Source organism: Nyctibius grandis, chromosome 2 (genome assembly GCF_013368605.1).
Source record: "Nyctibius grandis isolate bNycGra1 chromosome 2, bNycGra1.pri, whole genome shotgun sequence".
NCBI classification, from domain to species: domain Eukaryota; kingdom Metazoa; phylum Chordata; class Aves; order Nyctibiiformes; family Nyctibiidae; genus Nyctibius; species Nyctibius grandis.
Genome location: NC_090659.1, coordinates 65491156 through 65510539, shown reverse-complemented (window position 1 = coordinate 65510539; position 19384 = coordinate 65491156). Strand labels below are relative to the sequence as shown.

The window sequence follows — 19384 nt, the reverse complement described above, 5'->3', positions numbered from 1 at the left end:
TCCCATAGTCTGAGGGGGATGAAGAAAGACTACAAGGCCCTAGGACGGTTGGTGAAAGAGGCTGGGGCACAAGTTGTTTTCTCCTCCCTACTCCCATTTTCAGGTGATGACGTGGGATGGAATAGTAGGATTCTCTCTATTAATGCCTGGCTACGAGACTGGTGCTACAGGCAGGGCTTTGGGTTCTTTGATAATGGCTGGTTTTATAAGACACCAGGCGTGACTATAATACATGGGAAAGGCTTATGTCGTAGGGGCAAAAGGGTTCTGGGACAGGAATTAGCAGGGCTCATTCGGAGAGCTTTAAACTAGATTCGAAGGGGGATGAGGTAGTAGCTGGGCTTGCACCACTGGGGCAACGCTCTAGTGTTGAGGTAGACCAGGAGGCCCCCCATCCCCCTGGGGTGAAATCGGTGTGCCCAGCTCGCTCCCTGAAATGCCTGTACACCAATGCACGCAGCATGGGGAATAAACAGGAGAAGTTAGAAATCCGTGTTCGGTTGGGGGGCTATGATCTAGTGGCAATTACAGAGACTTGGTGGGAAGCCTCGCATGACTGGAATGTGGTCATGGATGGCTATGTCTTGTTCAGGAAAGACAGGCCGCTAAGGAGAGGTGGTGGAGTTGCTCTTTATGTGAGTGAGCAGCTAGAATGTATTGAGTTCTGTCCAGGGGCGGATCAGGAGCGAGTTGAGAGTTTGTGGGTGCGAATTAAGGGGCAGGCTGGCAGGGGTGATACTGTTGTGGGTGTCTATTACAGGCCACCAGATCAGGATGAGGACAGTGATGAGGCCTTCTACAGGCAGCTGAGAGCAGTCTCGCAATTACAGGGCCTGGTTCTTGTGGGGGATTTCAACTACCCTGATATTTGCTGGGAGGCCTACTCGGCCAGTCATCCTCAGTCCAGGAGGTTCCTCCAGTGCATTGATGATAACTTTCTGATGCAAATGGTGGATGAGCCAACTAGGAGAGGAGCACTGCTGGATCTTATCCTCACTAACAAGGAGGGTCTGGTTGAAGAGGTGAAGGTTGAGGGCAGCCTTGGTTGTAGTGATCATGAGATGGTGGAGTTCAGGATCTCATGTGGCAGGAACAGAATAGCTAGCAGAATCGCAACCCTGAACTTCAGGAGGGCCAACTTTGGCCTTTTCAAGCAATTGCTAGGGGAAATCCCATGGGACAGGGTACTAGAAGGTAAGGGGGCCCAAGATAGTTGGTTAGCATTCAAGGACTGCTTCTTCCGAGCTCAAGATCAGAGCATCCCAACAAGTAGGTAGTCAAGGAAGGGTACCAGGAGACCTGCATGGTTAAACAGGGAACTGCTGGGCAAACTCAAGTGGAAGAAGAAGGTGTACAGATCGTGGAAAGAGGGGCTGGCCACTTGGGAGGAATATAAGTCTGTTGTCAGAGGATGTAGGGAGGCAACTAGGAAAGCTAAGGCCTCCTTGGAATTAAACCTTGCAAGAGAGGTCAAGGACAACAGAAAGGGCTTCTTCAAATACACTGCAGGTAAAGCCAACACTAGATGCAACGTAGGCCCACTGATGAATGAGGTGGGGGCCCTGGAAACAGAGGATAAAAAGAAGGCAGAGTTACTGAATGCCTTCTTTGCCTCTGTCTATACTGTTGGAGGCTGTCCTGAGGAGCCCTGGACCCCTGAGGCCCCAGAAGAAGTCAGGATAGAGGAGGAATCTGTCTTGGTAGATGAGGGCTGGGTCAGGGACCAGTTAAGCAATCTGGACGTCCATAAATCCATGGGCCCTGATGGGATGCACCCGCGGGTGCTGAGGGAGCTGGCGGAAGTCATTGCTAGGCCACTCTCCATCATCTTTGCTAAGTCGTGGGCAACGGGAGAGGTGCCTGAGGACTGGAGCAAAGCAAATGTCACTCCAGTCTTCAAAAAGGGCAAGAAGGAGGACCCGGGTAACTATAGGCCGGTCAGCCTCACCTCCATCCCCAGAAAGGTGATGGAACAACTTGTCCTTGGTGCTGTCTCTAGGCACATCAAGGATAGGGGGATCATTAGGGGCACTCAACATGGCTTCACCAAGGGGAAGTCATGCTTAACCAACTTGATAGCCTTTTATGAGGACATAACCCGGTGGATAGATGATGGTAAAGCTGTGGATGTTGTCTATCTCGATTTCAGTAAAGCGTTTGACACGGTCTCCCACAGCATCCTTGCAGCTAAACTGAGGAAGTGTGGTCTGGATGATCGGGTAGTGAGGTGGATTGTGAACTGGCTGAAGGAAAGAAGCCAGAGAGTGGTGGTCAATGGGACTGAGTCCAGTTGGAGGCCTGTGTCTAGCGGAGTCCCTCAAGGGTCAGTACTGGGACCAGTTCTATTCAATATATTCATTAATGACTTGGATGAGGGATTAGAGTGCGCTGTCAGCAAGTTCGCTGATGACACAAAACTGGGAGGAGTGGCTGACACGCCGGAAGGCTGTGCAGCCATTCAGAGAGATCTGGACAGGCTGGAGAGTTGGGCGGGGAGAAATTTAATGAAATATAACAAGGGCAAGTGTAGAGTCCTGCATCTGGGCAAGAACAACCCCATGTACCAGTACAAGTTGGGGGCAGGCCTGTTGGAGACCAGCGTAGGGGAAAGGGACCTGGGGGTCCTAGTGGACAGCAGGATGACCATGAGCCAGCAGTGTGCCCTTGTGGCCAAGAAGGCCAATGGCATCCTGGGGTGTATTAGAAGGGGTGTGGTCAGCAGGTCGAGAGAGGTTCTCCTCCTCCTCTACTCTGCCCTGGTGAGGCCGCATCTGGAGTACTGTGTCCAGTTCTGGGCCCCTCAGTTCAAGAAGGACAGGGAACTGCTAGAGAGAGTCCAGCGCAGAGCCACAAAGATGATTAAGGGAGTGGAACATCTCCCTTATGAGGAGAGGCTGAGGGAGCTGGGTCTCTTTAGCTTGGAGAAGAGGAGACTGAGGGGTGACCTCATTAATGTTTATAAATATGGAAAGGGCAAGTGTCATGAGGATGGAGCCAGGCTCTTCTCAGTGACATCCCTTGACAGGACAAGGGGCAATGGGTGCAAGCTGGAACACAGGAGGTTCCACATAAATATAAGGAAAAATGTCTTTACGGTGAGGGTGACCAAACACTGGAACAGGCTGCCCAGAGAGGTTGTGGAGTCTCCTTCTCTGGAGACATTCAAAACCCGCCTGGACGCGTTCCTGTGTGATATGGTCTAGGCAATCCTGCCCCGGCAGGGGGATTGGACTAGATGATCTTTCGAGGTCCCTTCCAATCCCTAACATTCTGTGATTCTGTGATTCTGTAAGTGCAAGACAAAGACTACAACTATGTTTAGGAACCACTTTGTTTGTTTGTTGGTTTGTTTTAATAACACAAATCAAACTCATTTCAGTAGAGTTGGCCAGAATTGGACCCCTAAGGCAAAACAATTTGTGGAACTCTGTACATACAACTTGCAATATGATTAAACTTATTACAGTATAGATACTTTGCATGGAAAGTCTTATTAAATGTGTATCCAAAAACATTATTACGATATTTGGAAAAAAAAATCCTCTGTAAATCTGTTGTAGCTCTCTGCATAAATCTTCAAACAACTTTATACTAAAGAAAATATTATTTAAGAAATAGATTTTTATTAAACTTTGCCTATTTCTATCCAAGTTAACAAAACCCTAAAACCCGAGAGTTTTTTTCCAGGTATGCTGTGCCTAACAAAACAGTTACATGCTGTACTGTAAATACATAACAGAATCACAAGGAAAAAAAAAAAAAAAAAAAAAATCTTTTCTTTGGCACTTGCTACTGACAAACATTTTACCAAAGTCCTTAACTTTTTAAAATAAAGAAAAGCACATAAAAGTAACATTATAAAGGTCAAATGAAAGCATCTGGGAGGGTGATTGAATTTAATACAATTCCCACAACAACAATCCCACACAAGAAGCTATGCAAAACATTTTACAGCTCATGTAAGCACAAAATGTAACTGAAATGAACTTTAATTTTATACTGTCATTACTTTGCCAAGATTTAAGGTTGGGGTTTTTTTGTATAATTGCCTTAAAATTTTGTTTGATACTTTTGATAAATACTTGACATCAACTACTAATTTATGTTCTTTTCAGAAAGATTTTTAAAATTCAGTCTCCTGCCCTTTAAAATATCATTCACCATTTTTGCAAGGTGCAGCATGTCTAATTGTTCCTCTGCATAATAGGTAATTATCTGCATCTGACAAAAGTTATCTGTATTTTAAAAAAATCCATTTGCTACCAAATACAGAATAACTGAAGAACAGGCAGAATAATCACAATTACCTGAACCACTCCCATGCATGAATCTAGAAATATTGATCCTTTAGGTTCTTTTGATATTTTTTCATCTTTGTAGAAATTGAGATTATAGGATCCATCACCAAGTTGGATTAAGTGGAAAAATCTTCTTTTAAATGACTAGTAGAAAGAAAGAAGGAAAGAAAAATAATTATGACACTAGTATTAATCAGCTTCATATTACAAAACCCATAACTGCTATTTACACAGTAGGTTATAGAAAAAAGCTTTTATTTACACATGACCTAATCAGTCAGTATCCTCAGAAAATGAGAGAAATCATTAATTTAAAAAAAAAAAACCTTAAAAACCTGCAGCAAGATTGTACTGTATTATTTGAAAGTATTTTTGACCCATTGAAAGGTGTTTAAAGCTGACTCTACTATATTATACATGATATATATTTATTATGATAACCATAAAAATAACTTGTTTGTTTCTAAATAAAGAGGCACTACAAATAAAAACTCATATTACGTATTCCCTTTTCTACTAATAACACACCAGGGTCCAGTTAAGAAAATTATCTAAAAAGCTGGACTTCTCCCACACACCGGATATTTAATGTATGTTTTCTGATTTAAGTAGAATAAAGGAAAGTAAGATTTCACAGCTATAGATTACATACAAGCTTTCCTCTTTTATCCCACATTATTTTTTTAGAAGTAAACCACATACTAATTGACTTCGCAAAGACACAGTGATATTTTAATATCGGTGTTCAGTTTTTACCATGCGTCAGACATTCTTAAACTTACTCTCATTGTCACACTGATTGCACTATTCATGTTGCCTTTGTACAGCCATCCTAGTTTTGATATTCCACCCTTCTGAGACCCAAGAGATGCTGCATCCTGGAGATGGGAAAAAAAAAGTGAAGTTTTGCATGACAGCCTGAAACTGTTCTATTTATTGAAAATTTCCAAAGTAATTTTTAAAAGATGGAATAGCTATGCTCAAAATGTAATGATGATAATGTACTATGAGTCCTAAAATTCTATAGCTTCTAATTCCAATTATTTTATTTAAAGACCAAGGATGAGATTGATCTCATCTAAATTTTGATAGGCAACTTGGCCACTCATACAGGTTCTCTCTATGGCCATCCATCTTCTAGATAGCTAAATATTAGGCAAGGTAAATCGCACTGAAATAGGGGAAAAGAGGGAAAACTCAAAACATTTACTTTGTAAGCTTTTTTATATATTCTAATCTTACAGTGCAAGAATTTTTACCAATTTTTATTACTGAAAAGAACAATGAAAACTCATGCTTATCCAAAACTTCAATCGAGATTTCTCAAACCATTTTGCTTTATATGTATTACTTCAAAGACATTAATTACATAAGAATGTACAGAGAACTAAGCCTTGAATTCTTGAATTGGATCTGCCCTTTTACAGATCAGAATCAAAGCTTTCTGAAGAGAACAAGAACCAAATTTGGCAGTAATGGCAAGTTCACAAACAGCAGATCCAATGCATACATCACACCCACTGCCTGTGTACCACTTCTGTCTGCCAGTTGATGGAACTTACTAACTACTTCATAACCCGTAGGATGTTAACAACTACAGAAAGCAGCACCCTACTATCAAAGCTAATCAAAATGACAGATTTATAATTGCCACAGAATTAACTGAGTATCCAGTTGAAAACAAAACTACAAAACTTCCTCAAGTGCCTCAACCACTTTTTCCAACTCCTTTTCTCAGTTATTAAGAGAACATACAACAAAAAGTGATTACATATGGGGGACAGAGTAATTAGTGCAACAACTGAACATTAAAACCAAATTTTGGAATAATATGAATTAGTTTCTGCAACTTAATCAAGGAACATTTGTAAAAAGTTACTAGTTAATTTATTTACAGCTTATTTAGTCTGTCTAGCTTGCACATACATATGCATATGCACACGTGAACTTCAAAAAACTGCAAGCAGAAGACAAAAGATGCATCAATCTGTTCCTTCCAAAATTCTGGTCAGCTTGATACTATTGAAGTTGGGTCCAGTGAGGATGACACGGTCACCAACTATCAGAGCATTTGATATAATGCCTCAGAAGCATAGACCAGAAATACTCAGTAAATTTTCATGTGCCCCAATGAGTCTCACTGTCCAAGCAATACAGTTTACTTGTTTCATATTTTCAAGGCATTAGTCCTCAGTCCTGTTCTATTACCTACATAACCATTTTTCTTATACAACAATCAAGACAGAGAGACAAAAACTTAAAACACTGGGTTTCCAACTATGATTCTCCACCTCCACTAGTGGGAGTTATCCCCAAGGAAAGGATGGTTTAAAACCACTCTTACAAGTCTTAAATGATGAATAGATAATGAGTTACCATCAAAACTTAGTACGGAACAACGAATGCTTTTCTGTAATTTCACAAACTATACATAGGACCCCCTGACATGACAAGATTACCTTCATTACCCCTGTTAACAAAAATTAAGATTTAGCTCTATTAAGACACTTTTTCTGATTCAAAGTCTCTGAGGCGCACTGTTTCCCAACTGTGTTGAACTGTATGATGTTTCTTAACGATAAAACTGTCATTTGGGTCTCTCTAGTTACACCATTTCTTTCTGTCAGAATTCCTGCCTACAGAGCCAAAAACCTACTGAATCTTTCCAGCTGACCACCTGTTAATACAAACGAACCCAGAACCCTGTCGTTAACACGACTTTCACACTGAAAACATACTTCCTGTTTCCAACCGGTCAGCTAATTTCCTCACTTTTATTATTACTGCTGCACACTGTGCTTCACTTTTTTTAATGATCTTTCCCACCAACTCGACTCCAAAATTTACTTCAACAGCAACTGTTTCAACAAAAACATTTCCTTATCTTGATCCCATACCCCAGGCTGATTTAAAAATTCCATTTACAAACATCAACCTGATGGCCTGATAGCCCGATAGTTTTGGAAAGCTAATTCTCTCCTTTTTAATGGTGCAAGATTAAACTAATCTTTATCTGGTTTTCCTCCAATTTTTAATCTTTTGCAACTTTTTGTTTTCTATCATTCTCTTAATAAATCAGCTTTCTTAAACAAAAACCCCACACAAACAAAAGCAAAACAAAAAGAAGACCAAACAACTTTTAATCTAAGATTTGCATATATGCTTTTTGGCACACAAAGATGTTAATGTTTAAAAAAAAAAAAACCTCTTGCATTAATTCTTCCTTTGAAGAAAGGATTTATGGTCCCCCCCCCACCCTGTTCCCATTCCCATTAAGCTCCCTTTTCCTCCTAGCATGCTTTTTGCTTGTGTTTATATTTTAAGTTCCTCAACAAAGAGTAACAGACCTCTTCTCCAGTGACTCTACCTCTGAAAGAGATATAACGTTCCTGCCTGCTCTAACAGGAAACTGGGCAGAAGGAAACAGGAAGTCCTCCCTACTTACACTTCCTAGTAAAAAACATACCACCCAATAATAGCTAAGCTATAGTTTTCCAGTGTTTAACTAACTCTAGCCATAAGTACTTCTCCTAGTAACAGTCACACTCAACTATACCTCCATTTAACTTTTTTTCATGTTTAACTCACTGTTTTCTAAAACACTTCTGTTGTCAGAAATATTATCACAGTAAATATTGTCAAGTCTTTTTAATTGCAGTATAATAGAAAACATAATTATTCCCATCTTACAAATAGGAAGATTCGGATACAGATGCACGAAATTATTTGTCCAAGTACCACAGTGCAGATTAATAACAGCGCTGGAGAAACAGCATCCTGAGACTATCTGTTCAGGAATCTACCTATTCAGATGCACTCCCTGGACTATTTTTTCACATTTAATCCAGGAAAACTTATAAGGAACAACTTTTATTTCATATGCAGCAGTTCTGAATACAAGGAATTTAGAAGCAAAGTAGTTGTCAAAAGGGTAAAACCCACAAAAAATCATTTGATTTTATTTCTTTTCTGTGATGCAAGAGTTCAAGCACTCGTAAGAAAAGAAAACACTGGCATTTAAACACTGCTTTGAAACAGGGTATGGTAAAAATTAAATAAATCACACACATAACAGAAGCAGTTACTGAGAAAAGTCTTTAACATTTGAAACATACTTGAAAATTGCTTGAAGCTACAGGTATCTCTGGTTTCCCTAAGCCAATGACAAAAAAGAAAGTACCTTAGAGTTTTAGTCAATTTTTTTAGCTTTAGGTTCCATGACGGATCTCCAGGTCTTGTCCTATACCAAAATTTGTGACAAAGTAATTTTAACTCACACTGTATGCTACACTGTTGTGCATGCTTATGTGTGTGTACTGTCATGTTGGAATGATTCACCTATGATTTTAATCGACTTCATGATTAACCTGCATAAAATATTTCTCTCTATATGCCCATCTATACAGAAACAGTATAAGACAAGACAGATTTTATGAAAGCTGAAGGATTATACATCACCAAGTATTAAAACTTCAATTTCACTACCTGTAAAAACTTGTTCTACTCACATGACAAATCTCAGGAGTACAAGGCTATTTGAAAGGAGATAGCTAAAATAACTACTTTTTTTTCCAATCAGACCATTCAAGCTAATCTGTTTTCATTTACTGACATCAACACTTAACCCAACTTGTAACCTCTTCTTAATCAACATTCTTTATTGAAAGCAATAGAAAGTAAGGAATTACTGTTATCTCACCTCATCTTTATCTGCTTCTTCATCCACTTCATACAAATGAACTGGAAGCTTCTCCGATTTTGTCCCTTTACTAGAAAAGAAAAAGCTTCTAAAACACTAGAATGTTGTGACTACTTACATATTTTATAGCTGCAAGAATAAAGATGTTATTTTCCTAACTGAAGGGGAAAAAGCACAAGAATAGCTGAGTAAAAGCATTAGTTTTCATGAATTATATTTCTTAGCCAGCAATTTACCTAATTTGCACATCTACCCACAGTCTTCCTTTTGTTCTGCTTGTCACTGTCCTCATGTGTAACTGAAGAGAATCAAATGCCTTCTTATTCACTGCATTCCTAATATCTTAGGAGCTGATGGCTCATACCTGCAACCATTGGCTCTTTTTAGGACAATGTGTTTATTTAAATTTCTATTGACTATTGTGGTTTCTGTTCAGGGCAAGTAAAAACGACGTACTGACTTTTAAAAAACCCATGAGTACATCAGAACTTTTCACAGGGAAAGCAAGCTATTTCTTAACCGATAGATGCAAGGAGAGTAGGTAGGGAAGACATAGATCTTCCAGAGTTGTGGAATTCAGAGTATTGAGCCACTCTCAGATATTTTAACTTAAGGGTCTAATCTCTATACTGTCCTTACAAAATTTTGAAGAAGTTGGAAAAGATTTCTCTAGCAGATGGTTTAAAAAGTCTGTAATAGATGTAGATTAGGCTTCTGCTTTGAAACATCCTGTGAAAATCTGCACTAGTTCAAACACTTGCTCTAGCCATCTTGGTTAGGTTCTACTCCCTAAGCTCCCAAAGAGAGTTCCAAAAGCTGCTTTTAAAGCTACAAAACCAGGTTATCACCATTTTCGTTTCATCTAAACGTCAGCCTGTTTTAGTTATCATACTTACATTCACATTGTCAATGATACAATTTCTTGTTTTGACCTGCCTATTAATAAGGCAGCATCATTACGGTATCTTTCCAGAAAACGGTTTAACAAGATTTTACACCTTCAAGTTCAACAATATAAATTCCATCCAACAAATCTTTATAATCTCCACTGACTATTAAACATTGATATAGCGTATTTCAAGTTACATATTACATGTATTAATACATTTCTGTAATAAATATATTTACATTAAATACAGTTAAAGTTCCTTCAGAAATTCAAAATCTTTGTTACACCACTAGATAACATACATACTTTGGAAGCTGTCGAAAGTCTCCTGAGTAATCTTCATATCTATAGTTAACAACATGCCAGTCTGAATTGTAGGTTTTGATGCACTGTTTTAATGGAAACCAAATACCAACATTAATTGGAAGAAGACTAACAGTATTTCCTAGACACCCACACAAAAAAAACTTAAGATACGGCTGTTTATAAACTATTATGCTTACATGTTGACCTCTGAAAATTCTGTACACTTCTTTTGCAATACAGTTTAGTGCAATACAGCTTTTTGCAACAAGTTATATGTTTCAATAGGACGTTATCTGCTGGATGCGTATTTTATAAAATCAGAACATGGTGAATACACTCAGCATCTGGATTAACCATCTTCAGTTGTCTTAAAAGTTAAAGCAGCATTTTGCTGCAGCTGAAAACATGAATGAGCCTTTAGAAAACTCAGCATTAAAATACAGATATGTTACTAAAATAGAATGTTCAATTTCACGTGTACTGATACAGAGAAACTAAAAACATTTTTTCCTTAAATTTATACCTCTAGTGCAATCAAATTAATACTTAAACTGCATGCTTGCAGTTGTTGAAAAGCAATTATGTCATTAAGCTCTGGTCCAGATCACAGGAAATACTATTTTACTCTACCCATATTGCTACAACATAAAAGTACTGATTGATCTTGGCTTTGACTGAAGTAACATAAAACTGACAAGATCTGTTGCCAGGATCCATATGGAACAAAATTTTAAGTTAAATGAATATATTTACAGGTACACAAACATAGCATCTAATAATTCAAAAATATTTTTTTTATATTTCAAAATACGAAGTTAATACTTGCAAAGCAATTATTTCTGCAGAAACTCATTCAACTTCATGAATTGCCTACAACACTCCCCCCTCCTTGTCTACCTTCTTCAAATTTGTCTTAGAACTGTTTAGGTTAGGTATTAAGGGTATGTATCACTGTGGATAAATCACTTTGAGGTTTGAGGTAGATTCAGCTATTTGGAGGCTCCTTCCTTTTTCTTGGAATTACAACAGACATCTACTTGTTCAAGCTGTTAAAGTATCAGCTCAAAGTATATCAGTAGAAAACCAGTAGGTAATATAAAAAAGCCAAAATTTTTAAACCTTTCATTCCTAAAAGGCTTCAACAAGACACTAAATGAAATGCAACATTACAGTCAGAATCTAGGGAATGCCATCATAAACAAGCAGTTATGAGAAACTTCAGGTTTGAGGATTTCTTCTACATATAGCATATGAATTGAGCAGTCATAGTGAATTTTGGCCTCTACAAGTGCTACAGTTATGAATATCTCTGTTCCAGCAAACTGTACAAGATTATTATGAACAAACTAAAAATGACTGGTGTGAAACACTTTATCAGGAAAAACAAGTCACAACAATTCATTCCAGTTTTACTATTGCTCCCGATACTACGTATGGAAATCACACATGTTCATCTGGGAAAGCCAAAACCATAAAGAAGACAAGGGAAAAGCATTTGCAAAAGCCAATTACACAAACAAAATAATTCAAAGCTATCCTGTAATCCTTCTCTTCCAGCCACCGACGAAAAAAATACTAGGTTCTTCTGGAAATTTTCCCTTTAAATCATTAATAAGTAAATGGCAATAAATATTTAATATTTTTTTCGGAGCTTTTTTTCCTGTTTTTTAAATGGCAAATGAAGCAGAAGAAAAACAATTTGGGGATAATATTTTTACACAGCCACATGCAATTCCAATATTACCTCAGTTACAAACAAGCTTTGAGCTTCCTTCTCTGCATTTTCAGGAACTGTTGAACGAATGTATCGACTCTGCCGCTTCAATAATGCTGTCTGAAAAACAACAAAAACAACTAATGAAACTTGCAATTAAAGGAAAGACAATACGTTATGGCAACACTCAGCTATATCACTGTAAGACAGAAGCTCAGCAGAAAACATCCTGTGAACATGCTGTTTCAGAATAGCCAATTAATGAGAATTTGCTTTCATTTAAAGATTAGCAATGTGTTCCTCCTTTCACAGCAAGGGCAAGATCAGAATCAGTAAGAAATAGATGCTATAGAAAAGTGTTTTCCTCTATTTTGTTAACATGGGCAAGAAAATACTAGTAAAAATAATACCACCATGACAACATAACTCCAATATTTTGAAGACAGACATTAAAGTAGTGTTATTACTACGTATAAAAACTATTACTCAAGAAAAGTAAACGAACCCACACCAAAATAAGAAGAGTAGTTCAACTGCAGATCTCTCCTGGCAAAAAATGAGACTTGCACTGTTAAGCTGAAGATTTAGAAAGAAGGCCTGGATCACTGAAGTACACGCTTCAGCCTATCAAGTCAGAACTTATTCCTGTCCTGTGCCAGAGTTCAGAGATGCACAGAAAGGCTGCCAGAGAACAGAAAATCTCTCTGCGACCATGAAATTCTGCTTCCCAGACCAGCACTGAAGTAAGCCTTAAGGTACTTTAAATTTGTAAGCATGAAAGTGTCCTGATTTCATGGGATAAAATTCATAGAATCAAGTTTCTGTTAATTTTTGTTTCAGTTTGTGGTCAGCCATGGTGATCAGGGCTATCAGCAGCTAAACCCAGGGCAGTCGACCCAGGCTGGCCCACAGGTGTGTTCTATATCATTGACATCAAGTTCACTACAAAAGGGAGGGCTTGGTGGGGATTTGGGGCTCTTCTTGATCTCCTCTCCTCCCTCTTCCTCATTCCCGATGATTGCTATTCCTGGAGCAACTTACCAGTGCTCTGTAAGTAAGTACAATTTTGTGTGTTTTGTGTTGTCATTGATATTGGTTTCTTTATTTTATTAAACCTGTTTAACTTCAAACTCACGGGTCTCCCTCCTTTTCCCAATTCCCTTCCTCAGCTGGGAAAGGGACATTGGGTGAGAGAGCAACTGTTATTGTTTAGCCCCAGGTGCGGGCTAAACGAAGACAAAAAAATAAAAACTTTACAAAATCTTCTGGACCACAAATGAAAATAACTACACAGCAACAGAAATTATTTTGCACCATCTGGAAAGGAATCTCACAGCTTAGGTCATCAAGGATGGACAAGAGAGTTTGCATAGCTGGACCTGGAAGAGAGTTGTGAACTCTCACCTGTTAGCTCTACTCCAACATTGCAGCACCAGGAAGGATCCACATATTAACAGTTAAAAAGAAAGAGTACACAAGTATATTACTTTAACTTATCTCTGTTGAGAGTTTGATCCACAACGTGACTATTTCTGTCATTACCAAAGCCTCATCCCATTATCTGGGGAGGGTATTTGACATTAGAACACTCAGGTACAGTAAAGAGTTAAAGAAAAAAGGATTATCCCATACTCATGCTCAAGTCACTCATCTAGTACAGAACTCTGCTGAAAAGTGGCAATGCTAACTGCTTGGGTGGGAGAGGCAGGCAGCTATTAAAAGCAAAAACCACAAACCCAAAAATATTTCATGGGACCAATAAATCTTGCAATATACTTTAAAAAAAAAAAAAACCCTGCGAGAAGATACTCATTCATATGCTAACAGCATTTAAGAATGAGGTTTTCTGAATTCTGGAAACATATTCCTTATTTCAAACCATACTGAGTGTAAAGTATTTGTTTTCACAAGGTACAGGAAGAAAAATTATTAGGAGTATGAAGCTACCTTAAAAGAGCTAAAGGCCAGAATCTCTAGATCCTCTTCCCAGCCTGAAAAAGTCTGGTATTTGATAGGAAACTATTTATAGTTCAGATAATATATAAATAATATATGTAATATAAAATATTTTCTATAAGCATACAGGTAGACTACGCTTTTTAAAAAAATTATTATTTTAACAAAAACCCAGAGAATAAGGGTGGCATCTTTCAAGGCACTTTTCATGGGAAAGCCGTGAACTCATGATTCAAGTCCTACCACAATAGTGGAACTCAGTAAAATTGAACTAGCAGCACATACTTCTAGAATGTCTGCTGCTGTTATCCTGCTACACAATCACCGATACGATAGTAATGGCTTTTTCTAGTCTTTCACACATAAAAAGATTTGTATAGTACTGTAGCAAGATCAGTGACAAAACAGAATTTAGTTTGTTGATTTTATCCATATTAGTAACTGTCTTAATGCATGCTGCCTCTTTCTCAGCTCATCCGTCAGCTGCAGTAGTTCACCAGAGAGCCAAGAGATGCAATGAGTGAGATATTTTGATTTAGAGCAAATTCCTAAAAATAATTACTAAAGCAACAGCATAACAATATTTTAAAATGCCAGCATGCATATACATATACATTATATTCCAAACGAAAAATTAGGAAGGAAGGATTGTCCTCTTTACAAACTTTCTTCACAACTACATTGGTTGAACTGTTTCATAGAAGTGAAATGTTTCAACTCTCTGGGTTTGAGTTACTATTTGATTTATAGCAGCATCAGGAACTACAGAGTGTTTGTCTCATGCTCTCCAAGAAGATTTAAAAACCCTTTCAATTACTGTGCTGTCAAACCAAGGAATACCGCTTTTAACACTAGCCAGGATTCACACACACTGCTGAGGCGCACAATTAACAGACTCATTTACTGATACTACTTTCTAAGCAAGTCCCAGGGATTCAGGATAGCAGCACGATGTGCTGAGGTTTCAGAGAAGGCCACAGCAGAAAGGACATTTCACTAAGTCTCACAGCCAAGGAGTACTTGCTACGCAAAATCTGATGGAAAACAGATTAATCTGTCCGATATCAGTGCAGACTGTGATGGATGTAGTTTAAGATTTCCAAACTCTTTCTGTCACAAGGTTGTGTTTGCTAGTGAGACTTAGCATTACCTAGGATTTGGGAATGTATAACCAATTTGAAGTTAGATTTCCCATTTTACTTATCTCACACTAGAAAGTGTTTTCATGTTCTTGACAGTTTTAGCAAACGGCTCTGTTTCTGAGGTTAAAAAAAATAATATATTTTACTGATGTTAAAATCTGGCATGCAATTTTCTGAGTCAACTTAGTCCCCCTTCCCCATGTTTTAGGGCAAAGCAATAGTAAGATGGCCAGGGTTCTTCTTAAGACAAACATGCTTGTAGGTGGCACTAAAGAACCGCCAAAATACAGCCAAGTACTTTGCAGTGGGGTGTCTTAGCACCATGAATACTTAAGCATTTAATAAATGTATAAATGTGTAGCTATGGTGGGTCTTTTTCCAAGTCATAGTTTATATAAAAGTCAGTGCTGCAAAGTACAAATGAACAAAATCAGTCTTTAGTTCTATCAAGATGAAAAATAAGCACGTGTAATTTTTTCATATAGAAAACATTTGGTTTTGGTTTTGTGTTTTTTTTTTATTATTTTATTAAATCACACACAAAGAAGTAGTCCTCAAAAATATTCATGTCATTTGGGGAAATAAGGTGCCAAACCCTACATTTCTATAGCAAAAAATAATGGCAGAGCTCAAATTTCCGGTGTTTTGTCTAGGGTAGGAAGGTGTCTTCCTCAGCAATTCTACACTGAACAACAGGTCCACATGCAGATATTTTAGAGGAAAGGACTACAGTATATGTAGGTGAGGGACAGAAGCCAGTAAACACACAACATTCCCCAAATCCATTTGACCTATCCTCAGACAAGTCCATTTTGGTTTGTTATTCCTCAGCTTCTGCCTTTCTCCCTCCTGTGTTTTTAACATGGGTGTTTTATATTTTTCTTTCCTCTTTGGAGGTGTTCAAGCAGTTTCTGTCATCTGGTAAGGTTCTCTTCCTGCTCTGTAAATTTTACAATGTCCACCTAGTGACAGTACTCTTATTCTATACAAGTTTCAGCAGCTACAGTGAACAGAGAAAGTACAAAATATTGCTGCTGACACCACATACTCACTGCCAACACCTGTTTTAAAAATTATTCTTTCCTATTCACATGCTCTTTCCAGTGTTGGCTGTTGAATATGAGCTAGTAAAATTTTCCCCCCAAACCACTTCGCCCTCCACATCCCCTTATGATGCTTAAAATTATGGTTATTAACAGTCAATGATTCAAAATATTGTGAAAGGAATAAAAAAAAAGCCACAGTGTACAAGTGCTTTTATATATACAGAACCATAGAATTGTTTTGGTTGGAAAGAACCTTTAAGATCATCAAGTCCAACCATTAACCTAACACTACCATGTCCACCACCACTAAACCATGACCCTAAGCACCACATCTCATCTTTTAAATACCTCCAGGGATGGTAACTCCACCACTTCTCTCGTCAACCTGTTCCAATGCTTCACAACCCTTTCGGTAAAGAAATTTCTCCTAATATCCAATCTAAACCTCCCCTGGCACAACTTGAGGCTGTTTCCTCTCATCCTATCATTTGTTACTTGGGAGAAGACACCAACACCCACCTGGCTACAACCTTCTTTCAGGTAGTTGTAGAGAGTGATAAGGTCTACCCTCAGCCTCCTTTTCTCCAGGCTAAACCCCAGTTCCCTCAGCAACTCCTCATAAAGACTTGGGCTCTAGACCCTTCACCAGCTTCGTTGCCCTTTTCTTTCTTGTAGTGAGAGGCCCAAAAGTGAACACAGTATTCAAGAAGCAGCCTCACCAGTGCTCAGTACAGGGGGACAATCACTTCCCTAGTCCTGCTGGCCCCACTGTTTCTGATACAAGCCAGGATGCTGTTGGCCTTCTTGGCCACCTGGGCACACTGCTGGCTCATATTCAGCTGGCTGTTGACCAACACCCCCAGGTCCATTTCTGCCAGGCAGCTTTCCAGCCACTCTTCCCCAAGCCTGTAGCATTGCATGGGGTTATTGTGACCCAAGTGCAGGACCTGGCACTTAGCTTTGTTGAACCTCATACAGTTGGCCTCGGCCCATCGATATACAATCAATGGAGGTTATTAATAAGTCCTGTATCTTACTTGTAAAATAGGCACTGTGCAAAATGCAGCAAGAATGGGGCGAAAAGTACAGGGTAAAAATTAAACAGTCACCTATCCAGGCCATCCTTACTCAGTGATGTGAACAGTAAAACGGATCTCCAAATATAACATGACTGCCCCTATAAATTTCATGAAAACAAGTTAAGGAATAACCCGATTATTGAACTCAGCAAGCTATATGTGGTCCAAAGAAGCCAGCTGCTGTGCAAGCTTTCTTTTCTGATATGGACTAACAATTCGTATCAGTTCTGCTTTAGTATTTAGCTTCTCTGAGGTGGTGAGAGTTACAAACTGAATGTGGTATTGACCATGACTACAGAATAAGACATTAAAACATTTGTTACAAAAATTGTGCCTTTGAATTCCTGCAAGTATTGTTACTAGTTACATGAAACACACTATTATTAAATTACATTTCAGTTACCTAACTGCATTACCTGAAAAAAAGTTATCCAAATTATGCACAAACATGTCTCCAATGTCTCCAAAATAATTTTAACTTTAGCACAAATTCAATAGTGTTATCAATCAGCCTCTTTGAAACGATGTAATTTCTTCTGTAATCTAACGAAAACTGCAGAAGTGATATCTAGTGCTGAAAAGTTAAGTATTTTCTGTGCTGTTTTAAGCGTTACTTTTAAGGCCATGCTGGTAAGAAAATAACCTTACTCTTAATGTCTTTATAAATTATCAGGGCTTGGCTTCCTTTTTAGGCAAGTGTTTTTTAGATTGTAATCAGTTTAACCTAAGCACAAGGAAAAACTTTGTAAAAATAAAAACTAAATGCTCTAAAAGGAAATGGCTTGAACAGGTTTTTAGACAATGGTAGGAGTTTCCACCTATAAACTGTTCTAAGTGTGTATACAGGTAGTTAGTTCTAAATACTCTAGCTCACTATTTTAAATTCATCTTGTGGGGGATGAGGGCAGTATGAAACATTTGAGCCGAGGCTTACCCAAGAGCTGCCCACACATTGTATGACAGCAACAAGTAAGGAAAAAGGAATTAAAAAATACATGTGAAGCAGAATGGCAAATACAGAAAATATGCCATTATTTAAATGATTCAAATGATATTGTCAACCATACGATCATGGAAAACTGCACAGGGTTAAAAGTTTAACTTGCAAAAATATAAGTAAGTACATAAGGGATTTCTGTTCTCTGACTCATTAATATTTTCTTAATACATCGAATGACAGATTTAAATGCATTGTGTTGTTGAAAACAAGCTAGATAGATCATAGTAGTATTGGAGAGTCATGTGTACAATAAAAATATTCGGAGTAAGTTTGTGGCAGCAAATCCTAGAAGGAAATAAAAGTTTGATAGTATAATAATAAAGTTTGATAGTACAAACCAGTCTTCATATAAATCAAGTATAAAATGAGAATCTGCCAAAGGTTATATAGGGGAAAGAAATCCAGAAAATGTATTCAGATATTACATTGCTGAGGGATAAAGAAACAGGAAAATCTGACTATATTCCAAACTTGTGACTACCTGAAGGAAATCCTCTGATGTAACGCACACTTTAATGATTGCCTTGATGAAAATCTTACCATAGAATACAAACAAAGGATGACAAAAGGCATCACAGTTTGTGAACAAAATTCAGTCATTCCCTTTAAAGAATCAGACTGAGAACCATGGAGTAGCTTCAATCACACAGGCCTGAGGTTAAGAATTGCAGAGGAGGCCACATGAAACAACAGTTAAACACTTCAGACATCCCCCAGAGTGCTCAAACAAAATGCCTGAGGACATTCTTGATAGGTTTGTTTCTTCTTCATTGATAATTCAGAGCTCTTCACCAGAATGACCCCTGGTAATTGAACTAGGCAATTAGATAAGAGCACGCTTAGCAGAATTATCCTTGATTCCTCTTATCTGCAATACTGAAGAGCCACACTGTAGAAGAAGATCCGGCTGATACAGCCCACACATGTTTTCCAGTCCCAAAACCAATACCTGGTGGGGGGCACCATCATGAGTGGTCTAGCATTTGAACACTAGTATCATTAGATATTGTTCACAGGCAGTACGACTTGCTTTTGCAAGAATTCTTACTTGCAGTCCTTCAAAACTTTCACATGTGGCTGAGAACATAATGAAGCCCAAACTACTCTCTAAATACCTGCAGCTTGCTAAAACCAACATTTTTAGCTCAGAGCGGGAAGGCTACAAGTAGAGTTATTCATGTAAGAATCGGTGATAATGAAGCACATAGACTGTATTAAAAACAGAGTCCAGGTGCACTCAGGTAAATACTTTAAT

At 38.3% G+C, this 19384-nt stretch overlaps 1 protein-coding gene across 4 annotated transcripts in view; it reads right to left on the bottom strand.

The window, feature by feature from the left end:
- DOCK9 (dedicator of cytokinesis 9) overlaps positions 1 to 19384 on the bottom strand; it is a 114664-nt gene that overhangs the window by 84637 nt on the left and 10643 nt on the right. For all 4 annotated transcript variants that reach the window (XM_068425549.1, XM_068425547.1, XM_068425550.1 and 1 more), the window contains exons 3-7: positions 11937 to 12026; positions 10193 to 10275; positions 8998 to 9067; positions 5081 to 5176; positions 4308 to 4442 (exon numbers count right to left, since the gene is read on the bottom strand). In XM_068425549.1, the coding sequence (XP_068281650.1) occupies positions 4308 to 4442; positions 5081 to 5176; positions 8998 to 9067; positions 10193 to 10275; positions 11937 to 12026 (474 nt within the window). The remainder of the gene's footprint in view (positions 1 to 4307; positions 4443 to 5080; positions 5177 to 8997; positions 9068 to 10192; positions 10276 to 11936; positions 12027 to 19384) is intronic.